Here is a 20,885-nt window from a genome sequence, read left to right as displayed (position 1 = left end):
GTACAACGTCGGAAAAAAAGAGAAAAAAAAAGAAAGAAAAAACAACAGCAGCCCAACTCTATGTATTGTACTACTGTTACAGGCGCCATTCCCACAGGCGGTTTCATCTAGCAAACAACCCCTTTTTCTGCGGGTGCACAGCCATCCGACAACTTGTTTTTCCCTACCAGCCGAACTGCACGGGCGCTAGAATAGGCAGGACAACGCGACGCCATCCCACGAGACTGTTGAAATCAGAAGAAAGACGAAAGGAAAGGCTTGTATATCAGGGACGCCGCTGACGAGCGAGCGCGCCTGTGGCACTGATGGCGCTGCCAAGTGTTCTAACTTTTGGACCGACTGACTTGTGGCGCCGCCACTTGACCAGCATGCTGCTTACTATCTGCTAAGGCGCTGACTTTATGCCCTGCCATGTGGTTCCTTCTCGATACGCTCCCGAGATTGCAGCCACGCGTCCTCTCGCCGAAATACTATCTCCGCCGTCGGTGCATTCTGGGACGCAGAAAACGCGAGGAATTGACAAGGCGGCCGGGCTAGCCATGCCGTGATCGCGTGTCACCCAGCAGGCTATCTTTCTTTTACCCAAAGACAGGTGCTTTTCTTCATCCGTGATATAACTCTAGGAGGGTCGACCGACCGCTACACCACACCGCCCAGGCCACTCACTACTGTTACAAGCGCAGCACAAGACTAGCGTTGTCTCACCAGAGAAAGCCACAGCGCCCGTATGGACCCTATCTGCCCATGCTATAACCGTGACTACTGCAAGCTTTAGGTCGGGTGCCTTCCTATTCCCGCAGAAAATCGAGCTGCCTCAATTTTTTCACTCCTTGACCGGTTGTGCGCTGATCCATGACGCGGGTTGCATTAGGTAGATACACGTGCCCGTCCTCACTCAGCTACTGGGCCCGCCTACCCGCCTTCATGCGGCATTGAGACATACATAGACGGGCTAGGTACACCACCAGCTAAGAAGATGCTGCAGCGCAGGATATCGAGAGGAGAGCTGAGGAGTTGTGCTGTAACGAGCCCAAGCTATCATTCGGAGGCCCAATGCTGCGTCACAAGTTGGAAAATATCTCCCACTGGTTGGAAGTTTGAAGCAAGCCAGGTGGCGTGGGTTGTGGCACCCCAAACTCAAACCCCGTCGGAGGGTAGATTTTTGGGTTGTCTTGACCGCCTCCTCTTTTGCGCCCTCGCCATCCCGGCTCGTAACCACCGACGGGCACACACATACCGCACTGCCCATACATGGTTTGGCAGCAATACATAGTACCTACTATGTATGACTAGTCGCATCAATGCTGCCGTAACTACCCCGCGATCGACCTCCTTCAAAAGTCCCCAACGAAAGTCCCCTCAAGCGTCCTCGTAGCGGGTGTATTTCCAGTCCTAGGTAGCCAAGCTGTTCCCCCCGTTGGCAGCCCATCTCGCAAGAGCGAGCCGGTAGGGAATCTAAATTAATTTGCCAGCATATTGCACACACACCCTCTTGCTCGGATGCCTCCGTCGGCCGAAAGAACTTGCAGGGCTAACGCGTTCGAGAGACCATTCCTCCGCTTGGCGGCTCGTACGACTGCATCGGAAGAATTGGCAGGTTTGACCGACCCTTACCCAGAGACAGAGAGAGAGAGAGAGAGAGAGAGAGAGAGAGAGATAGGGAGGGGATGGAGGCAACGGAATACTTCATGGCGCTGTGGTCTTTCGACCCCCTTCCGTTAGAGCGGCAGTAATCAGTCGTGGCTCAGCCTCTGGTTTGGTGTTGCGGGCCGCATCGCCTGGAGTGATCAGGGTCTTGTCTTGTCGCGAAGGAGGCCGGTCTTATCATGTTCCGTCCTGTGTAAAAGACTGTATGTGACTACGCGAATTCGCGCGGTGTTTTTCCAGGTGGTGGCAATTTCCCCGCCGCCCCCCCCCCCCCTCTCGCTGGTTCTCAGGGCTCATGACGAAACCTTGACACGAATGAAGAGCAATGCCATTCGTCTGTCCTCTTTGCCCTATACTGTCATCGGCTCTGTGACGGGATCGGACTGTACTACGGATATGATCACCAATGGGCACCTTGAGTCACCGAAACCGAGTTCAGACGGGCTTGTCATCCAAAGCCATGCCCTGTCCAAGCATAATACGACACTCTGTACGCTGGATATCATTTCTGCACCGATGGCTTATTTCGTTTCTGTACGCCGCATTATGTCCAAATGTTCCTCGGCTCATTGTACATCTATGGCTCAGTGATCATCACATAGGTGTCCAGCCAGGCGTGAGAGAAAAGCCCACGTCCAGTCTGGTCAGGTCGTAGTTGGCCACATGACCTCTAGAATCACCCCAAAGAACAACGCCGAGTCCCATGCCAGCTTCAGCAAAACTATGTTGAAGAGAAAACAAGAAGAAAGCTAAATATGCGCTCCACCGATTTTTATTATTATTCCAGAACTCCTTTCTAAAAGAGGAAAACCAAGAAACGCCTCCAAAGACTCAGACGTCGTTGCTCCTCATCACTGGAAGCGTCCTTCTGAGTCGGCTCGTACAGCCGTCCAGACCAGAGATCAATCTCATGAGCGCGGAGGAACTATGATGATGAAAGAGTTAGCACGAAGTTGTCATTTGCCAAAATATAATATCCACATCCGGGGGCAGAGAAATAGGGACTGGTTTAAGACTCACCTTCGTCTTGAACCACAGCTTCCAAGCGATAATAGGCACGATAAAGATGGGAATGCCGACATAAGACGCCACAAAGCTCGGGGTCGACCAGTTGCCATCCAGAAACACAGAGAAGCCAGAGATAAAAGTGATGATAGTGGCGCCGATAAAGCCAACCCAAGCGGCGTAGGGCTGGAGGGGAGCCTTCCAGGGGAACGAATCACGCGAGACGCCCTGTGCCTTGAGGGCAGCGTGGAAGCGGATATAGCAGAAGCACAGGGTGGCCCAGGCGATGAGGCCGGCGACGGTGCTCAGGTTCAGCAGCCAGTTGAAGGCCTGGGCGGGCCCGCCGGTGCCGAGACTGAGGTAGGCGAGGGGCCCGAAAAGCCAGGCGGTGATGACGGCGACCCAGGGGACGCCGTTGCTCCAGGTCCTGCCGAAGAACTGGGGGAGCTGGCGGTCGGTGGTCATGGCGAGGATCATGCGGCTGCCGACCCAGCAGTACGAGTTGCCGGCGGACCAGGCCGAGACCAGGATGCAGGCGTTGACGATGCTGGGCAGCACGGTGATGCCGGCCTGCTGGATGGCAATGACCCAGGGGCTAGACTTTGCGTTGCCCGTGCCGCTGACCAGGTCCGGGTTGTTGGGGTCGACGATCATGCCGATGAGGAGGGCGCCGAGGATGTAGAAGAAGCCGATCCGGAGGGTCACGCGCTTGGCCGCCTTGGGGATGTCGCGGTGCGGGTGGGCCGACTCGCCGGCCGAGATGACCACCGTCTCGACGCCGATGAAGCTGAAGGAGGCGTTGACCAGGGCGGAGAGGACGCCGAGGAAGTGGCCCGTGGAGCCCGTGATGCCGTTGTAGTTTGTCCAGGCGCCGGGGTCGTACCAGTAGTAGAAGCCGATCGGGTCACCTTTGGGTCCTCCGCCTGCAGTGATGACGATGGCCACAAGCACCAGGCCAAAGAAGCAGAGAACCTATTTTGGAAGAAAGGTCAGTATCATAACAAATTGTAGAACCTCTCGCCTTTTTTTTTTTTTTTTTTTGTTGTTGTTATTTCCAATCCCCTTTGTCCTCCTTCTTCAAGATTTCAACCACTTCTTCCAACATACCTTGACGGCACCGGTAATGACCTCGCTGTCTCCATAGAACCTGACGCTCAGCAGGTTGATGAGCAGGATCAGGGCGAGACTGATGGTGATGACCAGGGCAGGCGAGATGTCGGTCCAGTACGAGACCAGCACGGCAGCAGCCGAACACTCGCTGGCGATGGCGATGGTGTAGCAGTACCCATAGCTGATGGCAAGAGAAAACCCCACGCTCGGGTCGATGAAGCGCGTGGCCCAGTGGGGGAAACTACCGGCGGTGGGGATCAGGGTGGCCAGCTCGGCGATGCTCTGCATGACGCACCAGAGGACGAGGCCGACGATGCAGTAGGCCAGGAGCAGACCCGCCGGCCCAGCCTTGGCATAGGCGCTGCCGGCTCCGATGAACAGGCCCGTCCCGATGCCGCTACAGAAGCCGATCATGGTGATGTGGAAACTCCGCAGCTGCCGCTGGACGTTGGCGTGGCCACCGACGTTGAGCTGCGGCGGGGCTATACCAGCCTTTGTGTCGGACCCAAAGACTGGGTCCGAGTGGACAGCCTCCTTCTCGATGTCATTGCTGCGAGATGTGCCGTGGAGGGCTGTGGGGGTAGAGATGGCCATCGTGAAAAGGATCGACGATGTGGTTCTCTCACTCTCCTACAGGAGCGTGAGTGAGGAGCCAAGGTAACGAATGGTTCTTGCGTAATAGCAAACAGATCGACGGCGATGCGTGGTGAAAGTATATACGTCTCAAAGAGACCAGGACTTGATCTGCTGCCACGAGGGATGGTATGGCTTATAACATGCAGTGGACCCCTTGACGCTTTTTCTGTTTTTCGTCTCCTTCCATTTCCTCCTTCTTTTCTTTGCCATCGCAGCTACAGAGTCACCCCACGGTGGAAAAAAGCTGCCATCGCGCAATATCATAGTCCATGGCTCAATTTTTTTCACGTAATAGGCCGCAAATTCTTCATGGCGCAATCCTCGGCCGGACCCGCCGAGTCAGTGCTATAGTAGCCGAGACTCATTCTTTCATCTTTTTTCTTCATCTTTTTTTTCCTTGTTGACGAGCGGACCTAGCTTTTGTTAGATGTCATGTCCTAGCTCAAACCAATAATTTAAGGTTTGTGTCCCCGAGACCTAGACAGAGAGCGACAGAAACATGGCTGCTCTGTTGCGTTCTGGTCTTTCTGAGGCGTTGGTGGCGTGTTGTGAGTGCAGAGCCGCGTGCGGCGAAGGATGACATTGTGGATACTTGAAGTTGACATGGAAAGGTTCTATTTCTCCACCAAGACGCGGCCCGCACTTGCATAGAGGAAAAGTCTGGAGAATTCAGGGTTAGGGTCTGCATTGTTGCCCCTGCATGAATTCCAAAGGAAGACAGAGAATGGTGTGGGAAGGAGTTGAGAGAAGCGAAAAGACTTGGGAATGATGACGAGATAGGAGTATACATGCTTACATGCAGATACAATAAGGATTCTCTGAAACAAAGATCTTGGTAAATGCAAACTCGATGAATGCAGAGGTAAAAAGGGTCGGAAAAGGAGAAACAGGTTTGTTCATCTTGGACAGGCCATCTCTCTCTTATAGTAGTAGCATGTCGAGTAGTTTGGAGAGTGATCAGCCCCTTGGAAAGGAGTTGTATATAGTAATCAGTCTGGGAATAATTAATCTACTACTCTAAGAAAACCATGCGACAGCCCTACCGTTCGATTAGTAGCCCAGGAAAATGAAAGCCTCACGTGCGCCTGCAGGTTGATGATTGCGGTCCAGTTTTAACACCTCTTCAATGCTGCCGAAAGAGCATGTGCTTCTAAAATAGTACCTTATACCATATAGTAGTACTATGCAGTACATCTGCATTTCAGACCATCATTTGTGTCTGCACCTCGGTTGCTTCTGTCACGAAACCCCTGCCCGAGTTCCGGCCCGTCATGATGCTCCCAAACAGGAAACACGGAGCGTCATTCCGAAGAGGACAGCAAGTCACCTTTGGCCACAAGTCGATTGATTTTATGTATATTTATTGAGGGGAGGGGAGGATGAGGGGTCAGAATGACGCACTGCTTCAATTCTCGTGCGCGTTCACATGCTCAAGCCGAGAAAAGTAGAAGAACTCTAAGAGAAAAAGAGTCTCGCCGCCAACAAATCATCCTGCATCCTTGACAACCACCAGCATCTTTGAGAAGACAGAACAAAACACATCAACAATTCATCCTCCTTCAGATCGCCATGCTCTCCTCAGCCCTCCTCTACCTGGCGCTGGTCGTCGCTCCAGTTCTCGCCGGAGGACCTCCCGTCCCACAACAAAAAGCGCCGCCAAAGTCCAAGCCAGAGAAGCTCGAGGACTTCCCCTGGGCCAACCCCTTCGGCACCCCCGAGCTCAAGCAGTTCGACGCAGCCTGCGACGCCACCAAGACCTTCCCCGCCGCCGAGTTCCAGCTCCACGACCTCAGCACCCCGGAGCCGCTGGGCCTGCTCCCCTACAACGAGGTCCTCAAGGGCTTCTTCGGCGGCCGCCCTTACCCGGGCGCCTGGTCTGGCATCGACGCCCACGGCTACGAGCGGATCCTGCTCAAGATGGAGTACGCACAGGTGCCGCGCAAGGTGCGGGAGTGGATCGAGGAGCAGGAGAGGACCGAGGGGCCCGGGAAGGGGCTCTTTGCTGTCTTTGACACGCCTGGCAAGGCGGAGACGGTCGAGTCTTTGGCGGATCTCGTTGGCTATGACCTGCGCTCTCTGGACGGCAAGAGGGTGGTCATCTTTGCGCCCGGGGCTGTGTATGAGAACTTGCCGCTCTGGGTTGCAGAGGATAGCGAATGTGAAGGTATGTCTTCCAACATGTGCTGGAAAAAGCTAGCCTCCTTCCCCTTTTCGTTCTATCCACCGCCTTCGCTTCTCATTCTCTCTTCCGTCTAGTCTTTACTAATTTCTGAAAATTTGTTACAGACGCTCTGTCGGATCTAACCAGCTACAGTCCTAAGCCAGTCGACGGGGGTGTCGTTGGTTGGACAACAAACTACCCAGCCCCGGCAAGAAAGCAAGGACAGCGCGAGATGAAATTCACCCTCAAGGCTCAGGTCTTGAAGGCGAAATCAGAGACGCCATCCGAAGACGGCGAGAAGGCAGCGGGAGAGAACGAGACACCTGCTCAGGAGCCCGAAGAGACAGTAGAAAGCGAGGCTTCGACGACAGAGAAGGCGGAGGAACCGGTACAGACTGATGTAAAGGACGAGTTGTGAGAAGGATAAACTACGGCTCAGTAGTGTGCTGCATCATATGGATCAAGGTTTCCTTAGAATTTCTCATAAAGGTTTCATATTTTACTCATTCAATGCTATTTAGAAGAAAAACCCCCCGTTCGACACACTCGGCGGTAGATCCTCGTCCCTTGTGCCCCAGCTGCTTTCGTTCGCTCCCAGGGTCAATTCAAGCACCCCTCCGTCCCGGAAGAAAGAGTGCGTGAGCCAGCTCTTAGTATAAGGCTCACCGTTGAGAATGGCGCTTTGTACATAGATGTTGTTGTAGCTGCTGCCGTCAAAATTCACATTGCGCACCGTCGCAGTCTTCCCCGTCAGCGGATTCGTGATGTTGACTTCCTGGAAGAACGGCGGGTTGATCAGATAGACATTTTGTCCGCTCATTGGCCACAACCCCATCATCGTCAGTGCGGCAAAGCTTCCCATGGCTCCGCTGTCGTCGTTGCCAGGTATGCCGTTGACCGAGTCGTTGAACTGACTTGGGATGTAGAAGTGTCTGTAGTACGATGAGAGTCCAGGTCGTCCGGCGTAGTGGAACAGGTAAAGCATTAGGAAGGCCTGTTCATCACCAATGTAATTCAGGCCGGGTGTGTTGTGGAAGTATTGAAGGCGGTCAGTAAAAGCCTGAGGGCCGCCAAGGGTGGTGATGAGCTTGGCCATGTCGTGTGGAGCGTAGAAGGTATATAGCCAAGAGGATCCCTCATAAGTTTCATGGCCATCCTCGCTTCGATGGAAGTTAGCGTTATGTTGGAGCACGACAACGAGCCTATCGTGGTTGAAGGAAGCACTTACTTGAGATAGCAGGACGTGAAGTTATACAATTGTGAACAGAGCGAAGGGTCTTGGAAGCCATAGGTGCCATTGAGATAACGCGGCTGCAAGAAGCCAGTGAAACCGCTGTCCACAAGCGGGCTCGTATTTTGCGAGACGTTGAGGTAAGATGTCTGGTCGGCTTTGAAGAGGTTCACCCAGTTGGCAGATGTTCCGATATACTTCTCGGCATCGGCTGTCTTGTTCAAACCAGAGGCCATTTCAGCAATGGTGAAATCATTGTAAGCATATTCCACCGTGCGAGATATCGACCTCGTGAATGGGCCGACTCCATACGGGTCGAAATCATCTGCGGGTATATATGCCAGATCCTTCCAGCTGGCAAGCCCTCCTCGACCTTCAATAGACCAGATGGGAGGCTCGGCTGCAAATATGTTGTCAGCAATCGAACGGCAATATTCACCTAGATGTCCGGACCAAGTTATAATTCAAAATTACCTTGTGCATCCTTCAGTACAGCCTCGTATGCAGTATCCCAATCGATCGAATTCGTGAACCCCTTCACAAAAGTGTCTGCAAGCACAACATCTGCGTTGCTTCCCCCTTGGGTATATCCCTTGCACAAGTCCATTCGGCAATCAGGGAGCCATCCTTCATGGCGGTAAATGTCAATCAGGCTCCGTACCATGAGCGTCTGGCTGAACGGATCAACCAAAGTTATCAAAGGGTGAATGGACCGATACGAGTCCCAAATGCAATAATAAGAGTCATAGTCTGGCGTCTTGTCAGGAGAACTATACGTTGTTTCTTTGAAGAAGGTGACAGAAGGAAAATAATTAAGAAAAAGGTCTTCAAAAGATCGGGGTGAGGACGTACAAGGTTCCGAGCTTTGCCACAACGGATTCTCGCCCGTCACGTCCTGCGGAGAGATGAGCGATCGGTAGAGGCCCGACCAAAACGTCGTCAAGAAAGTTGAGTTCACTCCCGTCTCGTCTACAGACACGACGCTCAACTTGTCCCCCCACGCGTCCTCTGCTGCGCTTCTCGCCTCGTCAAAGTCGAAGCTCTCAAACTCAGCCTCCGCGTTCTGACAGGCCTTGTTGGTGCTGAGGTAGCTCAGGCCTACCCTGACTACAATCTGGTCGTCGGTATCTGGCGGATGGAACTGGGCCCAGGCGCCAGCAGGAACTGGATCTGTGGTGCCCGTGGAGTATGTGCGAAGGCTTTTCGGTTCGCGGCCTGGGCGGTTGTTCTGGAAAACACCAGTGTCCCTGAGCGCTGCGCCTGTAAAGTCGGCACAGAAATGTAAGTCGTATGACCCGACGCCAAAGCTGGGGCTGAAGGAGCCGTTGCCGATGATACGTCCGCTAGACGGGTCAACAGCCACGCTACCGTTGGTGCGGCTGTCGGAGAGGTCTGTGAGGTCTACGAGTATCAATGGGCTGTACGGAAGACCTGTTGTAGATGTGTTGGCACTGCTGCTGTTGGCAGCGGGACCCGGAAAGGTGAGGCGATATAGAGCCGTATGGTTGGAAACGGTAATCTCAGTGTGAATCGATGTGTTGAGGGACACAGCAAAGTAGCCCGGACTGGCTTGCACTGTCGAATTGATCCGTTGAGACGCGCGCAGGGCCTTTGGGAAATTGCATTGGGTAATATCGTCTCCAGGACAGCCGGTCTGGGGAAAGATGGGAAAGTTGCCCTTCGCAAAACCCTGTCATGAGAAGGACGAATCAGTATTGCTGTCCTTCCCACCACAGCAGCATTGGAGAAGGGGGGGAGAGGTTGTAGCCCGCACACCGCCTGTACCGCTATCATGCATCTGTGAGAACCCGGTTACTGAAACATCATCAGCCAATCAGTCTGAAAGATTGTAAGTACTTGAAGACCTTACTATCACTATTGTCAGATGCGTAGCCGCCTTGGGCCTCGTCACTATCCACGTCTGCGACAGCCTTGGCCATGCCAAATGGTAGAGTTGCCCCTGGAAAGACATGGCCGCCGTCGCTGGTGCCGATGAGGGGATCGATATACTGGAATATGCTCGAGCCTACATCTTGAGCCAAGACTGGATGAATAGTGGAAGAAACTATCAAGTGAACAACTAAGAGAAGTCGACGAGGCTTTGAACTTGTCATGATCATCTTTGTTATTGCGGCTTGGACAACATGAAATCGGTAGCACAGAATCAGGGAATTCAGAGTGTTGAGCCGGTCTGGGTGTTCTGATATACTTTTCGGATCCATAAATTTCTCCAAAAGACAATAGGAAAAAAAAACAAAGCGTAATAGGAAATGGGATGATCGTCGCTACTCCAAGGTAGCATTGAACCGGTACGAGCATCCCTTGCCTTGCTATTTTAGTAGAGGTTCTGAAGCGGGGTTGACGAGCGTCACTTTGGAGCACATCTGCAAGCAACTGTCAGGTGCTTCTTCGCTTCCCACTCCCAGTGCAACGTGCCTACCTATTTACTTTACGGTGGTTATTAATGCACCGTCATTGCGTCGAGGTTCTTTCGCTTTGTGTTGTGCCGAATACGTGTTGGTTTAATAGTGTGCATACCTCCAAAGTCAAAATGCATGAGCAAAACTCAAGTAGAGGACTGGACAAGCATAGAGACCAAACGGTCATTTCTTGCAGATTTATATGCAATGATTTCTCGTTTCCTAAGCTGTGTACTTTTTTATTTGTTTTCACAAGAATGTTCACACCACCCTCCAGCGGGCTATAGCGTCAGGACACAACGATATCGATCACAGATCAATACGGAGGCTGAGGTAGTTATCAAAGGTGACAGTACCCCAGAACGGCTCCATGCCCGCGTTTCCAACATTGACATAGGTGCTGGTGCTGAAAATTCCCTGTTCCGACAGCGCTGTGAGCCAGTCCTTGATGTCACCCGAGAACTCGCCGTCGAACTGATCGTCCTCAGCCACCAGCAGAGACGAGACCGTGATGCCGGTGTCGGTGTTCACCCCCTGGTAAAGCTGCCACCCGTCCTTGCCGTACAAGCCGTCGATGGTCGCGACAGCGCCGTCCGAGTAGCCGATGGGCACCTGGCCGCCTTCATAGGCCACCCAGAGCATGAGCTCCTGGGCGCTCGAGGATGTGGAGTCTCCCTTTGTGTCGGAGGTCATGAAATCGTAGACAACGTTTCCTGGCCACGGTATGAGTAATCAGTTAGTCATTGTGCACCAGGCAGTCTCATTTGACTTTTCTCAGGACGTATCCTTCAAAGGTCACTCACCCTTGTACGCAGTGGTATTGGTGACGGTCCACTGGTAGGTGCTCGGGATGGAAGAGATGGCGCTCAGCTGCGTCTCGAGGTTCTGCGTCAGGCCGATGAATGAATAGCCCTTGACGACATCTGTGTCGACAGACTCATCAATGTCCCAGACGCTGCTCCAGTGAAGAGTTTGGTTGTCTCCGGATCCGGTGAAGTCGTAGTATCCAGTACAGCACGACCCGCTGATATCTTGATAATTATAGTTCATCGAGAACACAATCCATGGCGTGCCGGAGAGAACCTCGTAGGCATTTGGGACCCCGCAGAAGTTGGTCAGGGTAGCAGCAGCAGTCTGGCTGGGGGTTTTCGCATGGTGTATAGCCGCAGCAGAGACCGAAGTGATAGCGGGCAGGAGGACCGAAAGTTTGGAATGCATTTTGGAATGGCTGTAACGATTGAGATGCGTAAAAAGAGGGACTGAAAGAACGTCGAAAAAGGAAGAGAAGAACGAACAAAAAAAGAATGTACAAGAATATGGGGGTACCGGCCTATGAACGAGTAGTGACAAAACGCTGGATTAGAGTCCATTCTTGAATTACAACAGCAGGTCGAGACTGATATTTAAGCTTCCTTTTGTTTCTTCTTACCCCTGACCTAGCACAGCAATAGAAGTGGAGGGTCACTGTTTCCACCACTGTCCAACAAGCGGAACGGACGCGACCCTGTCGTTTCATTTCAGTGAAACAAATGGCGTCCAGGGACCAGGGGCTACACAAAAGCACTACTCGAATTATTCATGAGCTGATATTCTCAAGGGCGTTTCGTAGGAATTAAATGCTAGCTCTCCGCTTGTTTGATAACTCAACTGCCAACGCCAACACGGGGAAATTGAGAAATGAGGCGGGACAAGGAGGTGAACTTAGGAAGCGATCTAGACTTTATGGTTACATCATATCAAGTGCGAGCGCCGCAATACAGCCTTATCATCCACATCTTACGCCTTGGACTTACCATGACAAGTACAGAGAGAAGGACGCAGGAATAACAGAAGGAAGGTTAGGTCAAGAGATTGATTCGAGCATGACTGACTGGATCAGCAACAGACTACGCTGGCTCAAAGAAGCGGTTCTTAGGCCTCGGTAGGCCAAGATGCTCACGCAAGGTGGTTCCCTCATACTCGGTCCGGAACAGACCACGGCGCTGCAGCTCGGGAATCAGCCTCTCACAGACATCATCCAAACCCTGCGGCACAAAGGGAAAAATGACAGTGAACCCGTCAGCCCCGTCCTCAGCAAGCCAGGTGCCCATCTCCTCGGCCACGCTCTCGGCAGTCCCCACAAACGACAGCCCGCCATACCCTCCAAACCGCTGTGCAAGCTGCCTGACCGTAAACCCCTCGGCTTCGGCAAGCTGCAGCACGCTGGCACGGGCCGAGCGGCTTCCCTGTGTCTCGGGTAGGTCTTTGGGGAGCGGGCCGTCCGGGTCGAGACCAGAGACGTCTGTGCCCAGCACCACCGAGAGCGAGGCGATGGCGCTGTCATAGTGCACGAGGCTGTCCAGCTGTAGACGCTTGGCCTTTGCGTCCTCGACGGTGTCGCCGATAATAACCATGGCGGCTGGCAGGATATTGATGTGGTTCCTGCTCCGACCTGCCTTCTCGGCGCGGCCCTTGAGGTCTTTGTATAACTCCTTGGCAGCCTCCAAGTTTCCTGGCAGACAGAACACCACCTCGGCTGTCTCGCCCGCCAGCTGTCTTCCGGGCTCCGACTGTCCAGCTTGCACAATGACAGGCCAGCCCTGCACAGGGCGGGCAATGTTCAGCGGCCCACGGACCTGCAGGTCGTCACCCACGTGGTTGAGCGTGTGTATCTTTTCAGGGTCGACATAGATTCCCGAGCTCTGGTCCCGAACAAGTGCATCATCCGCAAAACTATCCCACAGCCCCGTCACGACATCGTAGAACTCCCTCGCCCGCTTGTACCGGTCGCCGTGCTCCATGTGTTCCTCCCTGCTGAAATTCTTGGACGACTCCGGGTTGCCCGTGGTGACAATGTTCCAGGCGGCGCGCCCCCCGCTGAGGTGGTCCAGGGACGCGAACCGGCGCGCGATGTGGTATGGCTCGTCGTACGTGGTGGACGCCGTGGCCGCCAGCCCGATCTTGTCCGTCACCTGTGAGAGCGCCGACAGGAGTGTGAAGGGCTCGAACGAGGTGATGGTGTGGCTGCGCTTCAGCGCCTCCGTGGGCATGTTCATCACCGCGAGGTGGTCGGCCATGAAGAAGGCGTCGAACTTGGCGGCCTCGAGTTTCTGAATAAATGACTTGAGGTGCGCCAGGTTGAAGTTGGCGTCTGCATAGGCACCCGGGAACCGCCATGCTCCCGTGTGGAGACTGACTGGCCGCATGAAAGCGGTAAGGTGTAGTTGTTTTGATGGCTGCGACATGGTTTGTGTCTTAGTTACTCTGGGATTAACTTGATGCTACTTAGTAGTCTACACCGTATCGAACAATGTCTGTCATGGATAATATCGAAGCATACTCGCCGCCAAGTTATACACAGTACATTCAGCCAATGATTACAAATTTGGGTACGGAAGCGGAGCGATCACGACATCGATGTGAGGGCTCACATCATACATGCACACGTTCTTTGTACGGTTGGGTCGGGATAGCTTATACTGGATTTATCATCAACGGAGCAACTTAGTCTGTTGTTACTACGGTACAAGATTATAAGTGTGGAAAGGAGAGGAGCACTGAACAGCCACACTTGAGGGCCTGGGGGTCCTGTTTTTTATCCCTTGCAAACCGGCACTTCTATCCGGTCCGGCAGCCTTTTTTGGCCACCTTTTTCACAATAACTAGCAGCTGATAGTGGTAATAAAAATCGTGACAATGAGACCTGAGCAAGAGTCTTTCTTTTTCCATTCTTTTTCTTTTGCGTGTGTTGGGGGAGGGGGGGGGGGGGAAGTTGGCGTTGGTAAGAATAAAATAAAATAAATAAAAGTCACGCATATCTATGTTACAGTTGTGTTTTGCTTGGGTACCAGTATTTCCTCAAATCTCAACTCTGAGTGTTCTCATCACGGGTTCTCTCAAGTCAGAAGCAGGCTGGCTTGACAAAGTCGGGTTCAGCGTTCCAGTCCGCAACTCGATATCACCAGCCTCGTCATCCTCAGGTCGCACCCTTGTGTTGACTTGATTCTCATTTTCTCGGCGGGCCAGGCGCTTCAGCTTTGAAGTCAGAGTACCCAGGGTGGGCTGGTGAAAGGCCTGTTGTATATCTTCCAACGATCGGCCACGCGTCTCGGGCATACAAGCTCCAAGGACCGCAACAGTGAACAGCGCAAGGCCGCCAAACAGGAAGTAAGCGCCAAATGCGGATTTGTCTAGCAGGATGGGAGTGAGAATGGCCACCAGCCAATTTGTAAACTTGCAGGTCTTGATTAGCCATGTGGTTTCCACCAAGATGATGATTAGATGACAAGGGAGCAGAAGCTCTCGCTCAGGATTTGTGATCAGAGAGTACGGAGTGTGAGGAGACTTACAAAGCCCAACCCTTGGGCGACGCAGTTCGCAGCTGCTCTGACGTGTGTGGGCTGTATCTCAGAGGCGTAAATCTTTCCAACGATGCCCCAAGTGGCGCTGTAGATCAACCCAAAGAGGAAGACGGATACGATGACGACCCATCTGGCCACGCCGTAGGGATGCACTGCTCCAGCAGCATAGAGTGACCCTATCAAGAACACTGTTAAAACATTAGCAAGCCATCATACATTCTTCGGAATAGAAAAGAAGACAGTATTGCTGGAGGAATGTCTCAAGTCTTTGCAGGCCCTCAGTTGACTAAGGTTCCTCCTCAGAACAATAAATTCTCATCATTGCTCCGCTCCGAGAAGGGGGCAGAAAGGCAAAAAAAAAAAAAAAAAAAAAGAAGAAGGAAAAGGAAAAGGAAAAGAGGGGGGGGGGGGGGGTAATTTGAAAACATACTGCACCCAGATAAGCCGATGCCGCCTGTGATGGCAGATGTACGACGACCCCATTTATCAGACAACAAGAAAGCAGGCACCGAAATGGCCAGCATAAGAATACCAGAAAGGCCTGAGGCAAGAAAAGAAGCCGTAGACGAGGACAGGCCAGCTTGTCCAAACAGAAGTGGAGCGTACTAAACAATAATGATCGCACGTTAGTGGGCCAGTCTCCAACGTATGGTAGAAAGGGCCGGAAGGAGGAGGGGAAAAAGCAGGAAAAAACTAGAAAAAAATAAAGAAAACTTACGTAGAGTACACCGTCGATACCAGAAAGCTGAACCATGCCCAGCACAAACAAAGCAAGGACCGTCCTCGCGCGGTAGCCCCTCGTGAACAATAGCCTGAAGCTCTGCCACGGCGACAGGCTGACCCTCTGTGTGGTGACGGTGGTAGCACCGACGCCTAGGAACTCCCTCTCGGCCTCGACCATGGAAAAGTCCAGCCTGCGCAGCGAGTCCAACGCCCCCAGCTGGTCTCCACAACTCATCAGCCACCTGGGCGACTCAGGCAGCCTCGTACAGCAGGCGACAAGCAGCCCAGCGAACGCTGTCATGACGAAAAAGGGCAAACGCCAGGCTAGACTTGCTGATGCTTCGATGTGCACGCTCCCGTAGCATGTGAAGTAGCCCGTGCAGATTCCCAGGGTTGCCATGAACTGCGGCAGTCCGGCCAGCACGCCGCGGCTCCTGGTTGGCGATATCTCCGAGATGTAGACGGCCATGTTGCTGATATAAATGCCCTCCCCCAAGCCGGCAATCGTCCTGCCCAGGAGGAACTGGGGCAGACGCGTCGCAGTGCCCTGGAGCAATGCGCCGACTGCGAAGAGGGCCGTGCCGAGCATGATTGTGCGGAGACGACCGTAGTGATCCGCCAGCCAGCCGGCAAACACGGAGGGCACGGCACCGGTTAGCATGATCAGAGAGACGATGAACCCAACCATTGTGGATGATAATCCGCCGACAGTGCCCGTGAACTGTGACATGGAGGTGACGGCACCGATAGACCCAGTATCATAGCCATTGAGAAACCCCCCAAGAGAGATGCCAAGGGAAGCCAGGATGTAACGGGGTGGTGATTTTGAAGACATGATACACTTGGAGTGGACGTGGACGGGAAATGTTGGTTCACAAACAACAATCCGTGATAAGCTGAAGAAACAAAAAGGCAATCAAAAAAAATTTGTTGGGCAAGGAACTGAAGTGGAAGGGAGATCGATTGATATAGAAAGAAGATCGAGATGCCATGATCCGGATTTAAATCGAAAACCCGCAGAGACAAATATCAATAGGATGGTCGACTATCCATCCTCCTCTCTGCAAGCAAATGTCTTCGCGACGTCATCTCCACAAAGCATCAATTATTAGCCCGTCTGACGCTCCAAAAATTTAGCTCAAGATAAACATTACAGAAACACCAATCATGTTTGAATGCAGACGATGATTTTACCAGTGAGATCATATTCCAGTACCGGTGTTTCTCAACTTCTACTCAAAATGAAAGGAAAGGAAAATATGTACATGGTAGTCATCCCCACATCTTAGTCTCCTTGTACGAGTGGCCACCATGATTCTCAGACTTGCGTCCTAAGCCACAGGCCTCGCCGCTGTGGACGCCGAAAGCGCATCTCCTGTTCCAGTGTACCCCGTCTCCCAGTCCACTGCTCTGAACAGGCTGGTTGCTGATCGCGTTCTCTGCAACTTCGTGCAGAGTCACGGCACATAGACCGCGGGCGCTGGGCTGATTTTGCCCAGGCCTGGGGAAAACTTTGAATGTGTACCGGTTCTGCAGCACCTATTGCGGGCACCGATAAACGTTGGCGCTTTTTGTCAGCAGATGACGGCGAAGGGCGTAGCAGCGCGGTCCGTCGTTAACAGTCCTTACTTTGCGTACCATCTTTGGTCATAAGAAGATGAATAGTCCTTTTCCATCAGGCATTGTTAGTCAACGGTGAAGATTGTCTCTGTTCGGACTCGTACATACATTCACAGAAAGAATAAGGAGGAACATGTATTCAGGGACCGGTAAATCCAATTCCAAGCGCATCCTACGATTAATTATGCGTCTGCGCGTGGGCTCTTGGCGGTGGTCCCTGACGAAGCTGTCAGCCATGGGTGGTGATTGACTACTTAAATATAAGTAGTTACTTCTTGCACCCACCATACCGCCCATTCCGATGACGCTAATGTTGCAAAGTATAATCTAAATATCGAACTCAGTGCTTCGAACAGCTTCATATATCAAAAGGGGTCTGCCCATTGACACTATGCCGGACGCGTACATTGGCAGAGGGATAAACAAAATGTGTGCAAACTGCACACAGGTGGCTTTGCTTATCAGTCAGTGAATGAACATGTCAACACGCATGTGGAAGACCACTTCGATAATTTCTGGAACTGTTGTAGATCATTGTGTTGTGGAGTAGGTAATCCCTTTAGGATTGTCCGAATATCTAAATCTCCAGGATCCTGTTAATTACTCCGCAATGATGACACTGTCGTGGCCCCCGTTTCCAGCTCTGATATCCGTTTGGTTAAGATACTTAAATGCTCTAAGGAGGTATGCATCTGATGCTCGAGCCTCTCATGATACCTAGCACCCTCAGAGGTTCTCGAGGTGTGCCTTTGCCTTGTGCCTTTGCGCCTAGCATCTCTGGCCCAGAGGACTTCCTTCGGCGGTGTGCAACCTAAATTGGCTGGCTTTATCGCGGCAATGTTGCCCAAGAGGGAAGTCTGACTCTTTCTTGATGCCTATGCCTAGGTGCTGGTAGCCTCCAAGGGCGACAACTCAGTGAGTATTTGTTCCGAAAGAGAACAAAACATAATTTGCTGAATCAAACACATGCTTGATGCGAGATATCTGAGCTGAATGATGGTCCAAGCACAGCACCGGCCCAGTCGCCTGCGCAATGGCTGGGCTTAGCATCGACATGGACGATGAATTCGCGCAAGGCTGTCCTTTCGAGACAGTTCCCATGCTCTTCAATTGTTTTCATTAGGTGAAAATGATTCACCCTCGTCAGTCAGCTCTTCACATTGCCAATCGCGCCCAGGTATCCTCATCCTCCTCCGTCAGCTCCTGTCTGCTGTCGTAGACGGTGCCGTTCGGTTTTCCCTTCCATGTAGCGTCCACACCTCTCCTCGGATCTATTTGCTTCTCGACATCGAAATCGTCTATCGCCACCAGTGTGCCGTTCGTGCTACAAGTGGCGCCGTAGGATAGTAGCGTGTGTCCGGCCGCGGCACCTGGCTGCCTCTCCGATAACGCCGTCGGGCCCTTGTTTGGTACTGGCGCGTAGGAAGTGACGAAACTCGTGCCCTGCCCGCCTCCTGCTGTGGTTCTCCTCATGCCTCCGATTTGGATGTGTGCAATCTGTCTCGCCTGTTGCTGGAATATGGATTCTGGGGCTGCCTCTTCGAGGTGAGTTTGTTGCGGCGCTGCGCGGTCTTTGTTGTGGCTGTTGTATGACGAAGGGCCCGCAACGGGTTGGTTCAGGGGATTAGATTTTGACGGTCGATCTGAGCCTGCGCGCCGACAAAGGGCCTTTCTGAGACGAGAAAAGAGGTTTCTCATGTTGATGATGGTGTTGCTGCTCGGACCACGAGCAGCTGAAGCGATGCGATGGGTTCGAGGCAAGACTGGCCTTTTATGGCCGTCGATCTTCTCCCGGTCTTTCTCTCTCTCTCTTTCGAGAATGCAAGCGTTCTAAATGGCAATGAGATTGGGTGCTAGAGTTGCTGCAGTAACGTCGGAGCTCTTCTAAATATCGTTGTATAAGATGTGGACGCTGAGGTTGGAGTACGTATGACAGGCTGGGAGGATGGTTTAAATCGGATCGTACTAGCAAGAAGCCTTCACCTTGATGAATGATATAGATGGACAATAAGGTGAGAAAGGGCTTTTGTGTACGTTTCGGCAAAAGAATACAGAGATGGATGGGAAAAGAGCACAGGGCCTGATGCAACATGGGGAAAGTGTGCCGCCTTCATGTAGCAAAGTCAATCCAGCTGAGGTGGGGTTCAGACTGCAGTACAATTACGCCGGGTTTGGTCTAGGCAACCGGGAGTTACTTGTCCGCTTTGGTCAACAGACTTTTGGGGTTGTGTGCCGTGATCCGTCATCCACTAAAGGATTCTAGCATTGTTTAGACTTAAGAGAGCCGAAGGGGGTGAGAGAGAGCCTTTGGAAAGATCTGTATGGGAGAGACTGGGGTGGAGGAAGAGGACATGTGGGACCTATTGTTGATATTGATGGGCATTTTGGCGGAGGCCATTCCCAAATAGGTGGTCAGCTGAGATGGTAAGAGACAGGCATTATGGAGCAAGCAGAGTCCTATTTCGCTCCCCAATGCACATACACGTGGGCTGGAGCAGCACTAGTTTGGGGCTGCGCTGTCAAATTTCGTCTCAGGGCTGAATCCTTCCAAGCTGATCTGAGCCTCAAGGGATGCAAAGTGTTTTCTTGTCGGCAAGTTGCCTTGGACTTGACATGAAGGAAGACTCCAGGAATCGTCGCGAGAAAGGGTTGGGTTTTCTCTCCACATCGGAGCCCTCCGCCTGTAGCGGTGAATAGCCTCGGCAGGGCGGCCTCAAAGAGCGGAATGATATGTGGCGTCAAAGTTAAAAACCACTGCAAGGGATGTCTTTCGGCTCGTACGCGTCCCATACAAGCGAGAATGTCTTGGAACGGCCTAGATCGAGAGGCATATCGTGAATGTGAGCGGCTAGACCCGCTAAATTCTCCCGTCCTGGCTTTCCATGACAAGAACAAGTCCTTCAGCCCAGTCCCTTGCTCAGACTTGCCCCGTAGCAAGGTGGATATGATCTCCAGCTAGAATGCCATCTAGCCCAGGGGGATCCACAGGACGTGCTCCATCCTCGCATGCGGCTACTACAGCACAACAGACAGCTGCAGCGATTACCGCTTATTACTGCCTACCGCCTTCTCGTTGTCCGAGGGTGTCGAACCTTGTGAATGAAAAATAAATAAAAATTGCGTCAGAGGCGCGATGTCATTTAAGAGAACAGCATCATGTCACACGTCACATCCCAAGTGGACTTTTGGGGACGGGCATTTTCTGATCAGCACTTGCAAAGGGACAAATACTTTCAGCAAGCACAATGCATCATCATTGGTCATGACCCGGTCTCTGAGATGGCATCCAAAGGTTGTTGTGGGATTTGTCCTCTCTGCCAATGCACCTCTCGCGGTCTTGCATCTCTTGCAAGCACACGGAGGTACGACAGCTCTTGATTCTTCTTTTCCTTTTCCCCTCTTTCTCTTTTCTTTTACCAAACCGCTGGTTCTGCGAGTTGACCATTTTGTAATGAACTGCTTCAGAACGTTACAGCATGACCTCTCTTTCTTCTCTAACGAGGTCTTCTATTTGGAGCATTCCCCCCTTTCCCCCTTCAAATTTCGTTTTTGGTCAGACGTTGACGTGAGAGATGGATAAAGCCGTTATGGTCAAGGTGGAGAAGAGGCATGGGTGTTCCCCCAGGATTCATTCTTATTTTCATCCTCAAGGAATATTTTGCGGGGTCGTAGCGTGATATTCGAGGAGGCTCGGCATTCGTGGCATTCCCACGCACCCTTACTCTGAAGCCGAGGAAGGTGGTGTCATTATTTCGCGAAACTTGCTGCAGAGAGTAACAGTGGATACAGTCATCTTTCAAAAGGACACTCAGAGCGAAGGAGTCTCTGCACAGAGCACAACAAAATGTCAATAAAACATGGAATCATTTACTCACTATGTCGGGTAAGCAAGAGATCAGCACGGTGGTCGCATATTAAGGGTCATCAATTGTATAAGCTTTGCTTTCCAATTCGGACCTCCGAGGAGACTTCGTTCCGATTCCACAACAATG

General features: G+C 52.3%; 7 protein-coding genes across 7 annotated transcripts; 1 reads left to right on the top strand and 6 right to left on the bottom strand.

The window, feature by feature from the left end:
- Positions 1 to 2,443: 2,443 nt before the first annotated feature.
- M406DRAFT_64015 (uncharacterized protein) lies at positions 2,444 to 4,356 on the bottom strand (the record flags this gene model as incomplete). Its single annotated transcript, XM_040924862.1, has 5 exons — positions 2,444 to 2,501; positions 2,532 to 2,572; positions 2,668 to 3,624; positions 3,760 to 4,233; positions 4,276 to 4,356. 5 exons carry the CDS (start codon positions 4,354 to 4,356, stop codon positions 2,444 to 2,446), a joined length of 1,611 nt encoding a protein of 536 aa, XP_040771882.1.
- A 1,713-nt stretch (positions 4,357 to 6,069) lies between these two features.
- Positions 6,070 to 6,830, top strand: M406DRAFT_222572 (uncharacterized protein; the record flags this gene model as incomplete). The annotated part of the gene is made up of 2 exons (XM_040915621.1): positions 6,070 to 6,562; positions 6,685 to 6,830. Coding segments are annotated over 2 exons (639 nt in total), but the record flags the coding sequence as incomplete, so codon positions are not given.
- Positions 6,831 to 7,076: 246 nt separating this feature from the next.
- M406DRAFT_47613 (family 92 glycoside hydrolase) lies at positions 7,077 to 9,904 on the bottom strand (the record flags this gene model as incomplete). The annotated part of the gene is made up of 6 exons (XM_040924341.1): positions 7,077 to 7,719; positions 7,788 to 8,190; positions 8,265 to 8,540; positions 8,643 to 9,480; positions 9,565 to 9,605; positions 9,661 to 9,904. 6 exons carry the CDS (start codon positions 9,902 to 9,904, stop codon positions 7,077 to 7,079), a joined length of 2,445 nt encoding a protein of 814 aa, XP_040771880.1.
- Positions 9,905 to 10,519: 615 nt separating this feature from the next.
- M406DRAFT_343056 (family 12 glycoside hydrolase) lies at positions 10,520 to 11,428 on the bottom strand (the record flags this gene model as incomplete). The annotated part of the gene is made up of 3 exons (XM_040921830.1): positions 10,520 to 10,923; positions 11,014 to 11,344; positions 11,387 to 11,428. The coding sequence occupies 3 exons, from the start codon at positions 11,426 to 11,428 to the stop codon at positions 10,520 to 10,522; spliced, it is 777 nt and encodes a 258-aa protein (XP_040771879.1).
- Positions 11,429 to 12,050: 622 nt separating this feature from the next.
- M406DRAFT_296388 (Nitrilotriacetate monooxygenase component A/pristinamycin IIA synthase subunit A) lies at positions 12,051 to 13,434 on the bottom strand (the record flags this gene model as incomplete). The annotated part of the gene is made up of 1 exon (XM_040919247.1): positions 12,051 to 13,434. The coding sequence occupies one exon, from the start codon at positions 13,432 to 13,434 to the stop codon at positions 12,097 to 12,099; it is 1,338 nt and encodes a 445-aa protein (XP_040771878.1). The 3' UTR covers positions 12,051 to 12,096.
- A 651-nt stretch (positions 13,435 to 14,085) lies between these two features.
- Positions 14,086 to 16,108, bottom strand: M406DRAFT_343054 (putative MFS sugar transporter; the record flags this gene model as incomplete). Its single annotated transcript, XM_040921829.1, has 5 exons — positions 14,086 to 14,105; positions 14,242 to 14,422; positions 14,539 to 14,738; positions 14,981 to 15,155; positions 15,269 to 16,108. 5 exons carry the CDS (start codon positions 16,106 to 16,108, stop codon positions 14,086 to 14,088), a joined length of 1,416 nt encoding a protein of 471 aa, XP_040771877.1.
- A 1,300-nt stretch (positions 16,109 to 17,408) lies between these two features.
- M406DRAFT_103543 (uncharacterized protein) lies at positions 17,409 to 18,076 on the bottom strand. Its single transcript, XM_040915071.1, has one exon. The coding sequence runs from the start codon at positions 17,992 to 17,994 to the stop codon at positions 17,806 to 17,808; it is 189 nt and encodes a 62-aa protein (XP_040771876.1). The 5' UTR covers positions 17,995 to 18,076; the 3' UTR covers positions 17,409 to 17,805.
- Between the last annotated feature and the right edge of the window lie 2,809 nt (positions 18,077 to 20,885).

Source organism: Cryphonectria parasitica, assembly GCF_011745365.1.
Source record: "Cryphonectria parasitica EP155 unplaced genomic scaffold M406scaffold_9, whole genome shotgun sequence".
In the NCBI taxonomy this organism is placed as follows: Eukaryota; Fungi; Ascomycota; class Sordariomycetes; order Diaporthales; family Cryphonectriaceae; genus Cryphonectria; species Cryphonectria parasitica.
The sequence above is the reverse complement of the archived record's forward strand: the minus strand, read 5'-3'. Positions and strand labels throughout refer to the sequence as shown.

What these genes read in the sequence shown, in the direction of transcription:
- M406DRAFT_103543 (XM_040915071.1), bottom strand. Translation starts at nt 17,994, where the DNA reads ATGGGAACTGTCTCGAAAGGACAGCCTTGCGCGAATTCATCGTCCATG.